This window comes from Ranitomeya variabilis, chromosome 2 (assembly GCF_051348905.1).
Source record: "Ranitomeya variabilis isolate aRanVar5 chromosome 2, aRanVar5.hap1, whole genome shotgun sequence".
Taxonomy (NCBI): Eukaryota; Metazoa; Chordata; class Amphibia; order Anura; family Dendrobatidae; genus Ranitomeya; species Ranitomeya variabilis.
The window spans coordinates 197,641,959-197,662,175 of NC_135233.1; the positions used below are offsets into that span (position 1 = coordinate 197,641,959).

Below are 20,217 nucleotides of genomic sequence, written 5' to 3' on the forward strand. Positions count from 1 at the left end.
CAGTTCACCAACTGCATTCAACCAATCTAAAATGTATCACCATGCTGAGAAGACATCATTGGACAGATCTGTGGGTTCTTGGGAACTGTGGTTGGTTTTATCATGCCACTGGCTAAGATTGGCCATCTAGATGTCTGTAAACAATACCAAGTGCCTGTACGTGGCACTAGAAGTCCTTTTTATGGGTAGGCGACTCAGATCACTATTGTGCTTTTTCTTGAACTCATGGAAATGCTGAAGAACCCCCTTATTACATTACTGTAAAGATTTAGGATAGTATCATGGTGTGAGCCACGTTTTTGTGGATCGTCTCTGGACCAGTTGATGTCTTCTTACCATATTGACAATTAATACTCGAAACATTTTTTCCCTCCCATCTCTAATTTTCTTTTTGATAAAAAGTAAAACACAGTGCATGGGGATGATCTGCTGGAAATATATTTTGGAATGTTTCAGGATATGAAGGGCACCAAGTTGGTGTTTTTCTTCCTTGCTGCTTCTGCAGCTAAAGTAGACAATTTTCTTCAAACTTTTTTAGTTAGGTAACTGACATGTAAACAATTCACAGAATAACTCGGAGTTAATCCCAACAGGAACCTCAAGTTACGTATCAGAGCATTGATCATTTACACAGTACTAGGTAACAATACAGCTAGGGTTGCCACCTGGGTAAGTTACTGGCACAGCTGGTATTTACAAGAAAGCTAAATATTTGTACTGGCCACGCCAAGTGTCAGATTCTTACATTATTTAACACTACATGTGCTGTCCAGTTACTTCCTATTTGTTTCGCATTCTTCTCCTTAGTCAGGTGGTCAGCAGTATCAGACTAGGCGAAGTGTGGGGCGGGCACCAGTGGGAGATTGTACGCGGGCAAAGCAGCAGAAAGCCGGGGACATCCCACTGCCCGCCTACGCAACCGCTGCAAAAGTGGGGGAGCATGCACTTAGCGCATATGCTCACAAAGTCTTTTCCAGGCAGGCGAACCGCACGAGTTTTTCAAGAACGAAACATCGGCACTTTTTTTTTTATCCTGAAGCATCTTTTCCAGTATATTTTGGTAGTTTCTTGAACACTTTATTGGTGTTTTTGATTGCCGGCATTTTTTTGTTAGCATTTTGCCCACCATTTTTTGTACCGCCTTTTTCCAGACATTTTTTGAACTCCGTTCATGCCGCTAGAGGTTTTTTTTTTTCCAATGAAAAATGTTGATAAAACGCTCAAAAAGATGAGTATACAGCATCTATTTTCTTAAAACCGCTTGGTATTTTGGGAAACCTGAAGAGCCTAATCCCTTTATGACCGGGCTATTTTCCATTTTTGGTTTTCGCTTTTTCCTCTCCTACTTCCAAGAGCCCTAACGTTTTTTAGTTTTTCATCCACACAACCGTATGAGGAGGTTGTATTTTCCTAGACGATTGCAAAAAAAAAATGCAATTCCATTTTTTTTAATTTATTTGGCATGTTGACTATACAGTAAAAGTACCCTGACACTATGATTCTTCCGGTCAGTACGATTACACAGATGCCAAACATGTCTAATTTAGTGTAAGTGTTGAAAAAACATTCGGAAACGTGTGAAAAAAAAATGTGCTTGTGTCGCCATTTTCGGAGACTCAAAAGACTTCCATTTTTCAGGATCTAGGGCTGGGTGAGGGCTTTTTTTTTGCATGCCGAGCGTATCTTGGGGTAGACACGATGTTTTTATCACCTGTTATTGCTTTTTATTGCAGGTTGCATTTTTTTTTATGGGGCAAACGGGGGGGAGGGGGGGTGATTTGAACTTTTACAATTTTGTAATTTTTTCTATATTTTTAAAAACATTTTTTACTTTTTAATGTATTTAGTAGTCCCCTAAGGGGACTTGAAGCTGCGCTCATCTGATCACTTGTGCTACACATAGCATCAGCCATCATCTGAGGGGAAACATGCAGGCTCGGCGTGCGAGCCCGCATCAAAGTCAGGGACACGCTTGGTTGTGAAGGGCTTAAAACACCCTGAAATGCCTGAACAGCGAGTCATTTTTGGTTAGAAATGCAGATGTTCGTTCTATTGAGAGTTTTCTGAGCGCTATTTCAGGAGGGTTTTTAGAGTGGACCTGCCTGAAAAAGTCGCTGTGTGCATATACCCTTGGGGTGATTTCACATTGCACTTTTGGCCAGGATACATCGTATACCTTTCTATTCGGCTCGCTGTGCTAATCTATAGAGTGGTATCCAGTAAAGAGTCCTATAATCCACGGTTGTCCATGATGAGTTTTTTTTTAAACTAAATAATCTTCACAATTGAGGTGTAAAATCACATTGTGTGTTAATTTGCAGCCCCCAAAGTGGGTAATTTTGGACGAAAAAGGTGGCAACCCTAAATACAGCACAGTTTGTGGAGAAAAAAAACAATACACCCCGAAGCATAGAAGCCATTTATAAGACACGAAGACTACTCCACCAATAAATATTGCTCCATTTGTACATCCACAAGTACGATTAGCCCACAGAGCCCTGCCCACACGACAAGCCATCGCTTCACAATGTGATATAGGAGAACTAGGGGTTCACATTTCATCATATCTCTTATACAACATGCAGAAATGATCAATTTACGAAAGCGGGAGAAAAAGAAATATACAAAAATAAATTAAATTATTTCACAGTAGCGTTGATAGCCCGGAGAGACAGACGAGAATCCTGGCGGCAAAAGTCCGTCCATATTCATTCAGTTATGGACCAGTGAATAGGTAGATTTTGTTCCTCCAAACCTCATTTTAATGCAAATCTCCACCTTTTATCACCATGTTTTGTTTTTTTTAGGTCCAACATTAAGTGCTGATTAATTTTCTAATATAACTTTTTAGCAGGTAAAAGGAATCTGTCAGCAGGATTTCACCCCCCCAAACTATTTATATAGCTCTTACAAAGACAAGTCCAGCAATGCCTTTACATGGCCGGTCCTTTCCTCTGTTACTGTGAAATTAGAGATTCAATTGATATCCAAAAAGATATGGTCGATCTGAAGCCTCCGTCACTCCAGCTCTATTCCTTCCCCTAGTACCAGACCCTCCTGTTTGACTGACTACTCCTTTGACTACTCCTTCGGAAGTCACACAGCATAAAGGCCGTCAGTCATGCAGGCTGAGGCAGCTCTGGGCAGGAAAAAGAGCTGGAGTGACAGAGGCATCACACAATAGCCTTTTTTGCATTTCCATTCATTCACTGATTTCTCAGTAATGGAGGAATGGACCAGCCATGTAAAGGTATTGCTGGACTTGGATTGCCTGAAGTCACACAGCATAGAGGCCGTCAGTCATGCAGGAGGAGGCAGATCTGGATGGAAAATAGAGCTGGTGTGACAGAGGCATCAGATTACACAATAGCCTATTTTGCATATCCACTCTTTCGCTGATGTCTCAGAAATGGAGGTACAGACTGGCCATGTATAGGTATTGGTGGACTTGGATTGAATTAAGTCAAACAGCAGGTGGTTCTGGGCTGGGAATAGAGCTGGAGTGACAGAGGCTTCAGATCGACTATAACCATTTGCATATCAATTCAAATGCCGATTTCTCAGTAACAGAGTAACGGGTTGGCCATACACGCATATATAAATAGTCTGGGGTGTGAAATCCTGCTAACAGATTCCATTTTTTATTACACGGATCCCCAAACCCGCTACATAAACAAACAGTATATTTAAAATATAATGTAAAGGCTGCCACCACTAGAGGGCGCACACTGTATACTGAGTGTCACAGTATGCAGTGAGACACTGGTAAGGCTCCTTCTAGAGGTAACGGTTAAATCTATGTCTACACAGAGGAACTAGCATCAGAAAAAATGTGCAAGAACGATATAACAAAATAAAAATCAGCACAGCATTTTGAAACTATTTGATTACAATAAATGGTTTTCAAGGGTGGACATTCACTTTAAGGGCTCTGAGAAGAAGTTACCAGTGGAGCGACCGCTGTGGTAGAATAGGGTGAATAAATTAATTAGTAATTGAGAAGTATCATGGAATTATGTATCAGAGCAAGAAGAGGATTCCAAATTCTTTCATTTAGGCATCAACGTTTCTTGAGAGAACAAGCAAACGTTCGTGTAACTGAGGTCGCTCTTGAATGGTTGGTTGTGTGTTCTTCTAATAACAGCTGGCAGGGCGATCCGGCCCACTGGACAATTAGTTGTTTAACCATGAACCTTCAGAGGAACTAACCCCATATAAATACATTGTGAATTAAAGTCTGTAAGCAGCAGCTCTGCTCTCCACAATATATCATTCTGCCCCAATAATGTGGACATGCTATGTCACAGTAATGTTTCTACACAGAACTGGTAATGTCCTTAATGCCCTGCAAAATCCTCTTCATATGGCCCACTTTGGCTATTCCCAAATCCTATAAAGAAAAGCAAAAGGATCAGATTAAAATGGTAAAAATAAAAACACTGGGAACATTTACATATATAAGGTGAAGTACAAATGAATGTGCAAAATCTGGGGCCAGCCATGTTTCTCCACATCACACGTGGCAGGTGCCATTCTACACATCCGAAAAATGGACAAGACTAGTGCACAATGCAACAAGGACCTAAGGCCTGTATGGAAAATTGCTAATGTGAATTGGCTCATTAAATGGGTTGTCCAAGAATGTAATAAAATTGCCGCATCACATAATTCAAACAGCAACCCATCCTAGTCATGTCAGGATGAGCTGCAGTCTGAGGAAACACAGCTCCTGAGACCTGTGTCTCAACTGTTAGAGGAACTGTATCCTCGGCTCACATATACCTACATGAGGCAAGGAGATGGGCTGTTAAATTAAAAGAAATAAATCTTTTGTTTGGCTGACTGAGCACAAAGGACTTTTTTTCGCCAGTCATTTTTTTTCTCCAGAAGATTTACTTCTTCTGTCGTCACAGCCCTTCTCCTTGGCTCATGGTGGTATGTGTACTTACGCTACAGCTCTTCTGTCAGTTAAGGCACATGCTTCAGGAGCTGTGTTTCTTTAGACTGTAGCCTCTCCCAACACATAACTAGGATGGGTTGCCGTGTGAATTATGTGATGGTGGGCTATATTTTTACATTCTAGGAGAACCCCTTTAACTTGATCTGTGTGCTATCCATATGAAATCCGTTGTACATATGGACAGTGCACAAGCCAAATTAAAAGGGTTTACTGGTGAACAACAATTATCACCTATCCATGGGACATGTTCACTGGTAAATCGAGTCAGCACTCGAGTGTTTTGTGGTGCTTGCATCTAGGGATGGCATTCCTTTCAGAACAGTAGAACGTTGACCGGCACTCACGTTTTGAATGAGTTTTCTGAGGTTTACACCATCAAAACATCATAGGTAACATCATGTATGATGCATTTCGGCTCAAACTGATACTTTTTTCAAACGTTTGAAAAAGGTTCAGTGTGAGCCATAGTGTCACACATGATGCTACATATGATGATTGGTGTAATAAACCTCAGAAAACTGCTTCAAAACTACTCTTTTATCAGCAGTATATGTAATAATAACTCATTGATCGGTGGGAGTTCGGAGACTGAGGCTCGCACTGATCAGAACATGGAATTTTTTATTCCTGTTAGAATGGAGCATACATATACATACTGGACCACAACTCCATTAATTCTCTATGGTGATACCAGAAAAAACAGACCAGATGGCTCAACAGCCCTATAAGGAATGAATGGAGTGGTGGTCGAGCATGCGCACTGGTGGTTGAGCATGTGCACTGTCGCTCCGTTCTAATGGGGTCAAAAGGTCCCGTTCTACCAATCGGTGCAGGTCCCAGTGCTGGAGCCCCAGTAATCGATAAGTTATCAATTTTACACCGGATAAACTAGTCTGAACTGGCACTAAATGTTATTATATGTGGTGACATAGTACATACTTGATCAATGACATTGCTACCAGGATTTCTGAATGATTCACAATGTGCATGGTAACATAAAAAATACAAATGCCTATTGTGTGTGTGATAGTGTTCTCAAAATTGTCCTAGCTTTTCTTGTTACTTGGTCACAATATATTTGGTAAAGAGTAATGGCGTTGGCAATTTATAGAACATAAAGACCATGCGTTGACAATGGGGAAGCGAAATAGTGGCTAAAGGAGATTGAATTCCCTTGCAGAATACCTTGAGATCCCTTCTCTCCAGCAGCACCAGCTCTGAACCCTGGATGTCATGGCGGATAAATATTTCCTTGTATTCCCCTAAACCCAAGACTTCAAGCCAAGCTGCTACTTCCTCTGTGCCCCATTTATCCACTAGCAGAGAGACAAAGTAAAAGTGAACAGAAAAGCAATCAACTGAGTTAGCAACAAAAGACACTTGTGCACCCAATGACAAAAAAACACATAAGGCAAAAAGGTAGACAAAGGTACAGTGTTGCTACTTGACAGTTTGTGAACTTTTCCTTATTTCTGCATAAATTTGACCTATAACTACATCAAACTTTCACACTAGTCCTAAAAGTAGATAAAGAGAATCAAAGAAAAGAAATGAGTCAAAAATATTAGACTTCGCCTGAAAACGATCCAATTTCTAACAAGTGTGAGTTCCAAAAGTGTATGAACCATTTAGATTAGCAGATAGTTTTAAGCTGAAAATTGAGTCTGCTGTTTTTAATCAATGGGATGACAATTAGATGTGAGTGGGCGACCCGTTAAATTGAAACAACAGGGATCTATTAAAGTCTGATCTTCACAACATATGTTTTTGGAAATGTATCATGGCACAAACAAATGATATTTCTCAACATCTCAGAAGAATGAGTTATTGATGCTTATCATGTTAGAAAAGTATACAAAACCATCGCTAAAGAGTTTGGAACTGACCAATCGACAGACAGATTATGCACAAAAAGGGGTAATTCAAGACCAATATTAACCTACGCGACCAACAAAGATCATTCCAAAAGTGTATAATAGTCTGTGAGGTCACAAAGGAACCCAAGGTAACCACTAAGCCACTAAAGGCCTCTCTTAAATTTGCCAATGTTAATGTTTATGAGCCCACCATTAGGAAGACACTGAACAAAAAAATGGTATGCATTGCAGGATAACAAGGATAAAGTCAGTGACCTCCAAGAAGAACATTGCAGCCCTTATGTAGTTTTTTAAAGATCAACTAGACAAGCCAAAAAGTTATTGGAAAAATGTTGTGTGGGAGGATGAGACCATAATATAACTTTTTTGCTTTAATGATAAATGTTATATTTGGAGAAAGAATTAACATTGTGCTAGAGCTTAAGATCCTTGCAGTATGTGTGGAACATGGTGGTGGTCGTTTCCTCGTTTGGGCCTGTTTTGCTTTATCTGAGCCTGGTCGGCCGCCATAGTTGGCATAGCTGCAAAAGAATTCTGAATTAGATCAGAAAAGGAAAATATCTGGATACCTGTCCATGAGATGAATCTGAAGAGAACATTGGTCATGCAGTGAGACAAATGCCCAAAGCACACAAGTTGTTATATAAAAGAATGGTGGAAGAAGAGTAAAGTTAAAGTTTTGGGACAGTCGAGTCACATTGTTGACCTTAATCCCACAGAAATATTGTGGAAGGACCTGCAGGGAGAAGAACCTGGGAAGGAACCCTCCAACATTACAAGAGTTGAAGATGATTTGTAGGGAGGAATAGGCTATAATTCCTCCCAGACTAAATAATCACCGAAAATGTTCAGACGCAATTATTGCTGCACAAAGGGGTCACACCAGATACTGAAAGCAAAAGGTTCACATCATTTTGTGACAAAGTCTAATATTTTGGACTCATTTATTTAATTTATTTAATTTGTTTCTCTTTATCTGCTTTTAGAACTTGTGTGAAAATCTGATGTAGTTTTCTGTCAAATTTATGGAGAAATGTCTAAAATTATGAAGGGTTCACAAACTTAAGAGAGGGCCACGGCAGCAATCGGATGAGTCCACCATTGGTCTTGGTTTGGCCAACCAGGACAGAAGGACACAATGACTATTTCCACCGACACTCTCGTTACATAACTGAAGGGATAATTTATCACCTCTTCAGAGAGAAGTCCTGCTCAGACTGTTGTCGCCCATAACACAGTGATGGGCCTCCTCTTTCCCGGATCCATACAACAAGCTCCAAGCCCCCTCTATGCTACAGTAGGTCTTATGGAGGGGGACAACTATAGTGGCTGACAGGGCATATGCCCTAAGTGTTAGATGAGGAGGTCATCAAATTAGCTGTAAAAATAACATTATTTGGTCAATTTTTGAATTGATATAGGAGGACATTAGACATATTAGATGCGGCTCCACGATGGTACGATTGGTCTGGACCCCGCACCTGACAACCTGCATTTTTTTCCTATTGCAGGGCTGTGAGGCAGGGAATTGTTCATGGCTTCCTGTGATACATTTAGAATAATATATAGTGGTGGTGAGTATGTCACCACTTGGCGCCTTGTCCATGACACAAGCAGGGAGATGAAGTTATGGAGCTACATGTGTCGCCACTTGGCTTCTTGTCTATGACAGAGGCGGTTAGGTGACGTTATGGAGCTACCTGTGTCGCCACTTGGTGCCTTGTCTATGACACAAGCAGTGAGATGATGTTATGGAGCTACCTGTGTCGCCACTTGGTGCCTTGTCTATGACAGAGGCGGGTAGGTGACGTTATGGAGCTACCTGTGTCGCCACTTGGCGCCTTGTCTAAGACACAAGCAGGGAGATGATGTTATGGAGCTACATGTGTCGCCACTTGGTGCCTTGTCTATGACACAGGCGGGTAGGTGAAGTTATGGAGCTACCTGTGTCGCCACTTGGCGCCTTGTCTATGACACAAGCAGGGAAATTACATTATAGAGCTACATGTGTCGCCACTTAGTGCCTTGTCTATGACAGAGGCAGGTAGGTGAAGTTATGGAACTACCTGTGTCACCACTTGGCGTCTTGTCTATGACACAAGCAGGTAGATGACGTTATGGAGCTACCTGTGTCGCCACTTGACGCCTTGTCTATGACACAGGCGGGTAGGTGAAGATATGGAGCTACCTGTGTCGCCACTTGGTGCCTTGTCTATGACACAGGCGGGTAGGTGACGTTATGGAGCTACCTGTGTCGCCATTTGGCGCCTTGTCTGTGACACAAGCAGGGAGATGACGTTATGGAGCTACATGTGTCGCCACTTGGTGCCTTGTCTATGACACAGGCGGGTAGGTGAAGTTATGGAGCTACCTGTGTTGCCACTTGGCATCTTGTCTATGACACAAGCAGGGAGAAGATGTTATGGAGCTACCTATGTCGCAACATGGCGCCTTGTCTATGACACAAGCAGTGAGATGATGTTATGGAGCTACCTGTGTCGCCACTTGGTGCCTTGTCTATGATGCATGTGGGGAGATGACGTAATGGAGCTGCCTATGATGCCACTTGGCTCCTTGTCTATGATACAGACAGGGAGATGACATTATGGAGTTACCTGTGTCGCCACTTGGCCCCTTGTCTATGACGCTAGCGGGGAGATGACGTTATGGAGCTACCTGTGTCGCCACATGGTGCCTTTTCTATGACGCAGGCATGGAGATGAAGTTATGGAGCTACCTGTGTTGCCACTTGGTGCCTTGTCAATGATGCTAGCGGGGAGATGACGTTATGGAGCTACCTGTGTCGCCACTTGGTGCCTTTTCTATGACGCAGGCATGGAGATGAAGTTATGGAGCTACTGTACCTGTGTCGCCACTTGGTGCCTTGTCTATGACACAGGGGGGAGATGAAGTTATGGAGCTACCTGTGTGGCCACTTGGCGCCTTGTCTGTGATACAGTTGGTTGGGTGACGTTATGGAGCTGTCTGTCGCCACTTGGCGCCTTGTCTATGAGACAGACAGGGAGATGACATTATGCAGCTGTAATTTATCAGGAGCCCCGTGAGCGAGGAGTGAACTGTGTGGGAGTGTCAGATGGGGGGTGTGATATTTTATGGTTTTAGTTCTGGGGGGTGTAGTGGCTAAACAGTTATTCAAAGGGGCACTGGTGCCTTTATGTTTTTGGAGGGGGCAGAGGCTAAACATTACTCAGGAGGGAACAGTGGTCTAATATTTATCCAAAGAGACAGAGCGGCTAAACATTTATTCAAGGGCTAACAGTGGGATTAATATTTATATGGGTTATATGGAGCTCATGAATACGGAGGACTGCATGGAGGAGGTTTACTAGTCCTCTAATGATAAACTTGTGATTTTATCAAAACTACAGCAAGAAGCCCAGTAAGTGACACATCACTGAAATCAATGTATCTGCCTCTACATTATACTGCTCTCAGATTAGGTGGCAAAAACTTGATGAAAGATTCCCTTTAATACTGAACCACTAAGAGCCCTGCTGGGGAGAAGAACTAACTAAATCCCTGCTAAATTTCGGTGAAACTATGATGTGTAACAGAGTTTTTACAATTTAGACAAACTCATTTTTAATAGGAAGCTTTAAAATAGAAATAATAACACATCTAAAGGTTTCTCCCACACATTTTTCAATGATAAAAAATGCATTGTTTTATAGTATAAAAATATTTATATTTGCGCTGTAATTCACTTCCAAGAAGGGAGGCAGAAACGACAAAGAATGAGAGCACAAGTCACAACCAATATTTATATAACTTACACTTATACTATCCAAGACGGATAGAATTGCAGCAATTTTCACTGTCATCCCTACTATTGGATCTAATATACATCCTACTCCATCTGGATCCTACAAACATTTATTAACTAGCACAGTGACAATACTGCTTTACTGGGTCTCTCCTTCCCTTGTTGACTCTCATTCTTTGTCCTTTCTGCCTCCCTCCTTGGAAGTGAATTACAGCGCAAATATAAATATTTTTTTATATACTGTTTACCCTCTGATACGACCGTGGTTGTCGTCTTATTTTGCAGCTAAATCCTTCCTTTTTATACCAGCCCCACTATCCGTTTGATTATCATTTTATAATACCAGCAAAGTAAATTATATTTCTGAAATCTTGTGCTGATATTTTTCCTCGCAGGTTTGAACCACCAAAGTGTTCTTTTTGTCTTTTTTTTGTTTTCAAATATGCAGCCGCTCAGTTCAGCCTTCCCCCCCCCCCATTCAAACAAATGAGAAAAATTCAACCAAAGACGTATCAAAAATGCCAATGATAAAGCGCATCATTTACACAGCATTTTTCCTGCCTCCACACTGGTGTTTTTGGTGAAGAAAAATCTGCTGCGAATACTCAACGAGTGTTTAGGAATTTGTAAGAATAATTAACTATAATAATATTAATAAAAATAATAAAAAAAACTTTATTTGACAATTTGTGTTCATTCTTCAATGTGAACATTTCCTGTAAGTTGCCATAATATACATTAGTGAGGAGAGAGTCTTTGGTTTGGAGACACAAACATTTTTTAATTTCTAGGAAGGGAGCGTCTGGGTGGGACGGGGTCTAAATTGCTCAAATGAAAAGATTTGATTGTTTCATAATTTGAAATAAAAAGATGTAAGGGAAATATTTTCCGGTAGAGATAGGGCAAGTGTAGACGGGACTGTCAGCGTTTCAGCGGTAACATGAATGGTCTCTGCGTCACACAACCAAATGATCATGGTGCACAATGCAAACACGTAGGAGCGCGCGGTATGCCCCTCGAGCACGTACCTGTTAAGGAGCTGTTGGATTTCTGCTTGTGAAACTTTTCTTTTTCTTTTCTAGGTTTTGAAATAATTCGGAGTTTTAAGCTTCCTTTACCGCTCACATCCGTGTTCTCCTGATTGTGACAAACGCATTCATTTAACATTACATACATGGACCCAACATATATCAGGGAAAAATCAACTCTGTCCAATCCGTTATTATGTTGAGATGTTAAAGTGAAATTCCCAAATCTGATTCTCGTATATCTACGGGAAATCATCGTCATTACATAAGCTTCTTGACATGACCAGACCGGGAAAAAGAGAAAACAGGACTCAAAACCCGGTCTGGATCATGACACTTCTAGACCTTTTTAAGTGCAGACTTAGTTTCTGCCATTACTCCCTGTTACGGTGTGACATTTTACAATCTGACTGCTCTTACCGTTAAGAACCCTTTCCTTTACTGACGTCTAAATGGTCTATTCTGCACAATAACAAATGTTCCCTGATCCTCAGTAATACAGCATGTCATGACCACACAGGTATGTAAATTATATCACCTCTAAGACATCTTTTTTTCTAATCTGAATGTGCCAACTTTTTCTCACCATTCATCTAGCTGGCGTTTTGCTTTTTTAAACATTGCTTCTAGCTTGTTCCACTTTTTCACTGACTGAACAGAATAATTAGGAAAGAGTTGTAAAGTTATTAATAAGAAACCCCCAGTTTCTCTTTTCTAGCTCTTATTATTAAGGTTTTCTGGGACCTATGTAACTATGGTGGATGTCGCCCTAAATAGCGTAAATGGTGTTCACACCTCATAGACTTTCTCTTGACTCCATACTCTGACTATCTGTGCGCTCTGGCAGGAAATCTCAAGTCTGGTTTTCTGGGACCCTACGTGATGTACCCTCTATGTAACTATGGTGGATGTCGCCCTAAATAGCGCAAATGGGGTTCACACCGGATCTGAAATGGGCCCGCCATGGCCTTATAGACTTTCTCTTGACTCCATACTCTGACTATCTGTGCGCTATGGCAGGAACTCTCAAGTCTGAAAGCCATTCCCTAACTATTGAAGGGGCTATCCTCTAGCAAAAAAAACAAAAAAAACAAAACAACACAAACTGATAAATAAAAAAATAAAATTCTCCATTCAAAATCATTTTGCAAAAGTATGCGATTAAGAGGGCTGACTTCTCAAGTCTGGAAGTTATCCCATGTCAGTCCGACTGTTTGGACTGCTCAGGGTCTCACCACTCGACAACAAAGGGCCCTGTAGCACCCGCACAGTTTGCCACTCTTCTACTTACCTGAAGTTAGTTTTTGACACATCTGGCACACAAGGTTCTGCAAGTATTAGATGCAGAAAATGATTTCCGTTTTCCAGCTGAACTCCGGTTATTCTGTACTGCGTGTGCAACAATCTATCTAGCACATATACTATATATAACTTTTTGAATTCTAGAATATAGAACAGTTAGGACTATATATTAAGCATTAAACTGACGGCCAATGTCAGACAGTCTTTACCTCCACAGCTGATCTAATGATGTGTGCTATCCAATGGATATCGGATAATTTCTGCAAATCTTGACTCACTCCATTAATAGCGCAGAGTAGACCTTCCTCTTCCTGAGGCGACTCCCAGTGCTACAAATAACAAAGGAAATCATACACAAGACACATGAATCCTTATTCTTTAATAAATACATATCATTCAAAGATTTGTAGTAATTAAAACATGATGGAGATTTTTTCTGATGACATTTATGCCTTGATACGGTCCTGGCTGCTCGTATTACGGGTTTATCTAATATATAATTGCCTAGAATACTACTTCCTGCAATTTGTGCCAACTTCCGTGGCTTTGTCCGGAGCTAATGTCCGGAGATAATGTCCGGAGCTAATGTCCGGAGCTAATGTCCGGAGCTAATGTCCGGAGCTAATGTCCGAAGATAAGTGACGTCACCAGTGTCCTACACCCAGGCAGAGCACAGGGGCCTCAGGCAGCATATGGGGCCCCAGGCAGAGCACAGTGGCCCCAGGCAGAGCACAGGGGCCCCAGGCAGCCTATGGGGCCCCAGGCAGAGCACAGTGGTCCCAGGTAGAGCACAGGGGCCCCAGGCAGCATATGGGGTCCCAGGTAGAGCACAGGGGCCCCAGGCAGCCTATGGGGCCCCAGGCAGCATATGGGGCCCCAGGCAGAGCACAGGGGCCCCAGGCAGCATATGGGGCCCCAGGCAGAGCACAGTGGCCTCAGGCAGAGCACAGGGGCCCCAGGCAGCATATGGGGCCCCAGGCAGAGCACAGTGGTCCCAGGCAGAGCACAGGGGCCCCAGGCAGCCTATGGGGCCCCAGGCAGAGCACAGTGGCCCCAGGCAGAACATGGGGCCCCAGGCAGAGCACAGGGGCCCCAGGCAGCATATGGGGCCCCAGGCAGAGCACAGGGGCCCCAGGCAGCATATGGGGCCCCAGGCAGAGCACAGTGGCCCCAGGCAGAGCACAGGGGCCCCAGGCAGAACATGGGGCCCCAGGCAGAGCACAGGCAGAGCACAGGGGCCCCAGGCAGCATATGGGGCCCCAGGCAGAGCACAGGGGCCCCAGGCAGCATATGGGGCCCCAGGCAGAGCACAGTGGCCCCAGGCAGAGCACAGGGGCCCCAGGCAGAACATGGGGCCCCAGGCAGAGCACAGGGGCCCCAGGCAGAACACAGGGGCCCCAGGCAGCATATGGGGCCCCAGGCAGAGCACAGGGGCCCCAGGCAGCATATGGGGCCCCAGGCAGAGTACAGTGGCCCCAGTCAGAGCACAGGGGCCCCAGGCAGCATATGGGGCCCCAGGCAGAGCACAGTGGTCCCAGGCAGAGCACAGGGGCCCCAGGCAGCCTATGGGGCCCCAGGCAGAGCACAGTGGCCCCAGGCAGAACATGGGGCCCCAGGCAGAGCACAGGGGCCCCAGGCAGAGCACAGGGGCCCCAGGCAGCATATGGGGCCCCAGGCAGAGCACAGTGGTCCCAGGCAGAGCACAGGGGCCCCAGGCAGAACATGGGGCCCCAGGCAGAGCACAGGGGCCCCAGGAAGAGCACAGGGGCCCCAGGCAGCATATGGGGCCCCAGGCAGAGCACAGGGGCCCCAGGCAGCATATGGGGCCCCAGGCAGAGCACAGTGGCCCCAGGCAGAGCACAGGGGCCCCAGGCAGCATATGGGGCCCCAGGCAGAGCACAGGGGCCCCAGGCAGCATATGGGGCCCCAGGCAGAGCACAGTGGCCCCAGGCAGAGCACAGGGGCCCCAGGCAGCATATGGGGCCCCAGGCAGAGCACAGTGGTCCCAGGCAGAGCACAGGGGCCCCAGGCAGAGCACAGGGGCCCCAGGCAGCATATGGGGCCCCAGGCAGAGCACAGTGGCCCCAGGCAGAGCACAGGGGCCCCAGGCAGCATATGGGGCCCCAGGCAGAGCACAGGGGCCCCAGGCAGCATATGGGGCCCCAGGCAGAGCACAGTGGCCCCAGGCAGAGCACAGGGGCCCCAGGCAGCATATGGGGCCCCAGGCAGAGCACAGTGGTCCCAGGCAGAGCACAGGGGCCCCAGGCAGCCTATGGGGCCCCAGGCAGAGCACAGTGGCCCCAGGCAGAACATGGGGCCCCAGGCAGAGCACAGGGGCCCCAGGCAGCATATAGGGCCCCAGGCAGAGCACAGGGGCCCCAGGCAGCATATGGGGCCCCAGGCAGAGCACAGTGGCCCCAGGCAGAGCACAGGGGCCCCAGGCAGAACATGGGGCCCCAGGCAGAGCACAGGGGCCACAGGCAGAGCACAGGGGCCCCAGGCAGCATATGGGGCCCCAGGCAGAGCACAGTGGCCCCAGGCAGAGCACAGGGGCCCCAGGCAGCATATGGGGCCCCAGGCAGAGCACAGGGGCCCCAGGCAGCATATGGGGCCCCAGGCAGAGCACAGTGGCCCCAGGCAGAGCACAGGGGCCCCAGGCAGCATATGGGGCCCCAGGCAGAGCACAGTGGTCCCAGGCAGAGCACAGGGGCCCCAGGCAGCATATGGGGCCCCAGACAGAGCACAGGGGCCCCAGGCAGCATATGGGGCCCCAGGCAGAGCACAGTGGCCCCAGGCAGAGCACAGGGGCCCCAGGCAGCATATGGGGCCCCAGGCAGAGCACAGGGGCCCCAGGCAGCATATGGGGCCCCAGGCAGAGCACAGTGGCCCCAGGCAGAGCACAGGGGCCCCAGGCAGCATATGGGGCCCCAGGCAGAGCACAGTGGTCCCAGGCAGAGCACAGGGGCCCCAGGCAGCCTATGGGGCCCCAGGCAGAGCACAGTGGCTTCAGGCAGAACATGGGGCCCCAGGCAGAGCACAGGGGCTTCAGGCAGAGCACAGGGGCCCCAGGCAGAATATGGGGCCCCAGGCAGAGCACAGGGGCCCCAGGCAGCATATGGGGCCCCAGGCAGAGCACAGTGGCCCCAGGCAGAGCACAGGGGCCCCAGGCAGAACATGGGGCCCCAGGCAGAGCACAGGGGCCCCAGGCAGAGCACAGGGGCCCCAGGCAGCATATGGGGCCCCAGGCAGAGCACAGTGGCCCCAGGCAGAGCACAGGGGCCCCAGGCAGCATATGGGGCCCCAGGCAGAGCACAGGGGCCCCAGGCAGCATATGGGGCCCCATGCAGAGCACAGTGGCCCCAGGCAGAGCACAGGGGCCCCAGGCAGCATATGGGGCCCCAGGCAGAGCACAGTGGTCCCAGGCAGAGCACAGGGGCCCCAGGCAGCATATGGGGCCCCAGGCAGAGCACAGGGGCCCCAGGCAGCATATGGGGCCCCAGGCAGAGCACAGGGGCCCCAGGCAGCATATGGGGCCCCAGGCAGAGCACAGTGGCCCCAGGCAGAGCACAGGGGCCCCAGGCAGCATATGGGGCCCCAGGCAGAGCACAGTGGTCCCAGGCAGAGCACAGGGGCCCCAGGCAGCCTATGGGGCCCCAGGCAGAGCACAGTGGCCCCAGGCAGAACATGGGGCCCCAGGCAGAGCACAGGGGCCCCAGGCAGAGCACAGGGGCCCCAGGCAGCATATGGGGCCCCAGGCAGAGCACAGGGGCCCCAGGCAGCATATGGGGCCCCAGGCAGAGCACAGTGGCCCCAGGCAGAGCACAGGGGCCCCAGGCAGAACATGGGGCCCCAGGCAGAGCACAGGGGCCCCAGGCAGCATATGGGGCCCCAGGCAGAGCACAGGGGCCCCAGGCAGCATATGGGGCCCCAGGCAGAGCACAGTGGCCCCAGGCAGAACATGGGGCCCCAGGCAGAGCACAGGGGCCCCAGGCAGAGCACAGGGGCCCCAGGCAGCATATGGGGCCCCAGGCAGAGCACAGGGGCCCCAGGCAGCATATGGGGCCCCAGGCAGAGCACAGTGGCCCCAGGCAGAGCACAAGGGCCCCAGGCAGAACATGGGGCCCCAGGCAAAGCACAGGGGCCCCAGGCAGAGCACAGGGGCCCCAGGCAGCATATGGGGCCCCAGGCAGAGCACAGGGGCCCCAGGCAGCATATGGGGCCCCAGGAAGAGCACAGTGGCCCCAGGCAGAGCACAGGGGCCCCAGGCAGCATATGGGGCCCCAGGCAGAGCACAGTGGTCCCAGGCAGAGCACAGGGGCCCCAGGCAGCTTATGGGGCCCCAGGCAGAGCACAGTGGCCCCAGGCAGAACATGGGGCCCCAGGCAGAGCACAGGGGCCCCAGGCAGAGCACAGGGGCCCCAGGCAGCATATGGGGCCCCAGGCAGAGCACAGGGGCCCCAGGCAGAGCACAGTGGCCCCAGGCAGAGCACAGGGGCCCCAGGCAGAACATGGGGCCCCAGGCAGAGCACAGGGGCCCCAGGCAGAGCACAGGGGCCCCAGGCAGCATATGGGGCCCCAGGCAGAGCACAGGGGCCCCAGGCAGCATATGGGGCCCCAGGCAGAGCACAGTGGCCCCAGGCAGAGCACAGGGGCCCCAGGCAGCATATGGGGCCCCAGGCAGAGCACAGTGGTCCCAGGCAGAGCACAGGGGCCCCAGGCAGCCTATGGGGCCCCAGGCAGAGCACAGTGGCCCCAGGCAGAACATGGGGCCCCAGGCAGAGCACAGGGGCCCCAGGCAGAGCACAGGGGCCCCAGGCAGCATATGGGGCCCCAGGCAGAGCACAGTGGTCCCAGGTAGAGCACAGGGGCCCCAGGCAGCCTATGGGGCCCCAGGCAGAGCACAGGGGCCCCAGGCAGCATATGGGGCCCCAGGCAGAGCACAGGGGCCCCAGGCAGCATATGGGGCCCCAGGCAGAGCACAGTGGCCCCAGGCAGAGCACAGGGGCCCCAGGCAGAACATGGGGCCCCAGGCAGAGCACAGGGGCCCCAGGCAGAGCACAGGGGCCCCAGGCAGCATATGGGGCCCCAGGCAGAGCACAGGGGCCCCAGGCAGCATATGGGGCCCCAGGCAGAGCACAGGGGCCCCAGGCAGCATATGGGGCCCCAGGCAGAGCACAGCGATATTTTGGACCACTGTGCGGTGTTTCAGACCCCCTGTGTGATGTCTGGGGCCCTGTTCTTAAGTATATTAAAGATTAAAGTAACGTATATTAAAGTATATTATAGATCAAATTTGACACGGTTATGAGCACCATTGAGTGATATACTCAAGAATGACATAATTTTTCAACATTTTATGGTTTCAAACTGTAAACACTCAGAGTTTTTTTTACTTCAACCAGAAAACCTTAACGGTTCATAAAAAACTTGACTGTTCAGGATATGATAAAAGTCATAGTATTCTGAATCTTTAACTTATAAAGATACCTTTACATGGGGTGATTATTGGTTCCAAAGAGGCTTTCGGCCGATAATCGTACACATGGCTGGTGACAGGACAATACAATATAAACGTTCAAAGGTAAACACTGATAACATTAAAATCTAATATATAATTGCCTAGAATACTACTTCCGGCAATTTGTGCCAACTTCCGTGGCTTTGTCCGGAGATAATGTCCGGAGATAAGTGACGTCACCAGCGTCCTACACCCGCTCAGGGTGGACAAAGATATATGCCTTCGTGGTGCGCGGCACTTTTCTGATTGGTTGCCGCCTGCCGCGAGCGACCAATCAGAAATGTGCCGTACTGTGACACACTCCGCCCGCCATTTTGGTGTGATTTTTGAATTTTTACCTCACAGCAAGTTTCTACTGCATGGAGGCGGTCCCAGTGACGTCGCTCTTCAAGCTCCTGCCGAATTTCGTCAAAAAAATGATAATACCATTTACCAAAACTATATATATTTAGTTGTGAAGTGGTTCAGTGACATTTTCACACCAATTTTGAACTTTTGTTTGGTGTTTTCTCCATATACTGCCTATTATTCACTGACTGTTATACTGAGAGACTGCCGTTTATTAACCTCTTCTTTGCCACACTGGGTATATTGCTCTATTATTTGCCACATAAGGACATTGTCCATTATTGCCCAGCAATTTCTCTGCAATATAAACTGCCTATTTATTAATATCTGTATTCCTGCAAAGAACTATTGCCTATTATTAACTGGCTATTTTCCTACTACCTGACACTGCCTCTTATTAACCTGGTGTTTGCCACCACCACGCTTAAAGCTGTTTAGCTTAGCCAACATGAGCTCTAATAGTAAGGATACTAATGACACAGAGCCCAAAGCTGCTGATGGCGCACGTAATATTAGGTCTGATATAAAGTATACTAATAATGCAGAGCAAAAAGACGCCGATGCCGCACGTAAGCGTAAACAGCGTGCTAACAAGAGTACAGAGGATAGATGCAAGCGCCTGGACACTGTTAAGTATAGTAATGACACAGAGTCCAAAGCTGCTGATGGCGCACGTAAGATCAGGTCTGATATAAAGTATGGTAATGATGCAGAGCGAAAAGCCGCCGATGCCGCACGTAAGCGTAAACAGCGTGTTAACAAAAGTACAGAGGATAGATGGAAGCGCCTGGATACTGTTAAGTATACTAATGACACAGAGTGTAAAGCTGCTGATGGCGCACGTAAGATCAGGTCTGATATAAAGTATGGTAATGATGCAGAGCGAAAAGCCGCCGATGCCACACGTAAGCGCAAACAGCGTGTTAACAAGAGTACAGAGGATAGATGCAAGCGCCTGGATACTGTTAAGTATACTAATGACACAGAGTCCAAAGCTGCTGATGGCGCACGTAAGATCAGGTGTGATATAAAGTATGGTAATGATGCAGAGCGAAAAGCCGCCGATGCTGCACGTAAGCGCAAACAGCGTGCTAACAAGAGTACAGAGGAGAGATGCAAGCGCCTGGACACTGTTAAGTATACTAATGACACAGAGCCCAAAGCTGCTGATGGCGCACGTAACATCAGGTCTGATAATAAGTATACCAATGACGCACAGCGAAAAGACACCGATGCTGCACGTAAGCGCAAACAGCGTGCTAGCAAGAGTACAGAGGATAGATGCAAGCGCCTGGACACTGTTAAGTATACTAATGACACAGAGCCCAAAGCTGCTGATGGCGCACGTAACATCAGGTCGGATAATAAGTATACCAATGACGCAGAGCGAAAAGCCGCCG

At 48.0% G+C, this 20,217-nt stretch overlaps 1 protein-coding gene across 10 annotated transcripts in view; it reads right to left on the reverse strand.

Annotated features, from left to right (window-relative positions):
• Window positions 1–2,406: 2,406 nt before the first annotated feature.
• LOC143804881 (diacylglycerol kinase eta-like) overlaps window positions 2,407–20,217 on the reverse strand; it is a 266,345-nt gene continuing 248,534 nt past the window's right edge. For 9 of the 10 annotated variants that reach the window (XM_077283417.1, XM_077283420.1, XM_077283423.1 and 6 more), the window contains 4 exons: window positions 13,161–13,280; window positions 11,650–11,758; window positions 6,146–6,276; window positions 2,407–4,390 (listed from right to left, as the gene is read on the reverse strand). In XM_077283417.1, coding sequence (XP_077139532.1) covers window positions 4,316–4,390; window positions 6,146–6,276; window positions 11,650–11,758; window positions 13,161–13,280 — 435 coding nt within the window. In that variant the 3' untranslated portion in view covers window positions 2,407–4,315. The remainder of the gene's footprint in view (window positions 4,391–6,145; window positions 6,277–11,649; window positions 11,759–13,160; window positions 13,281–20,217) is intronic. The other variant, XM_077283424.1, reaches the window with a different exon arrangement.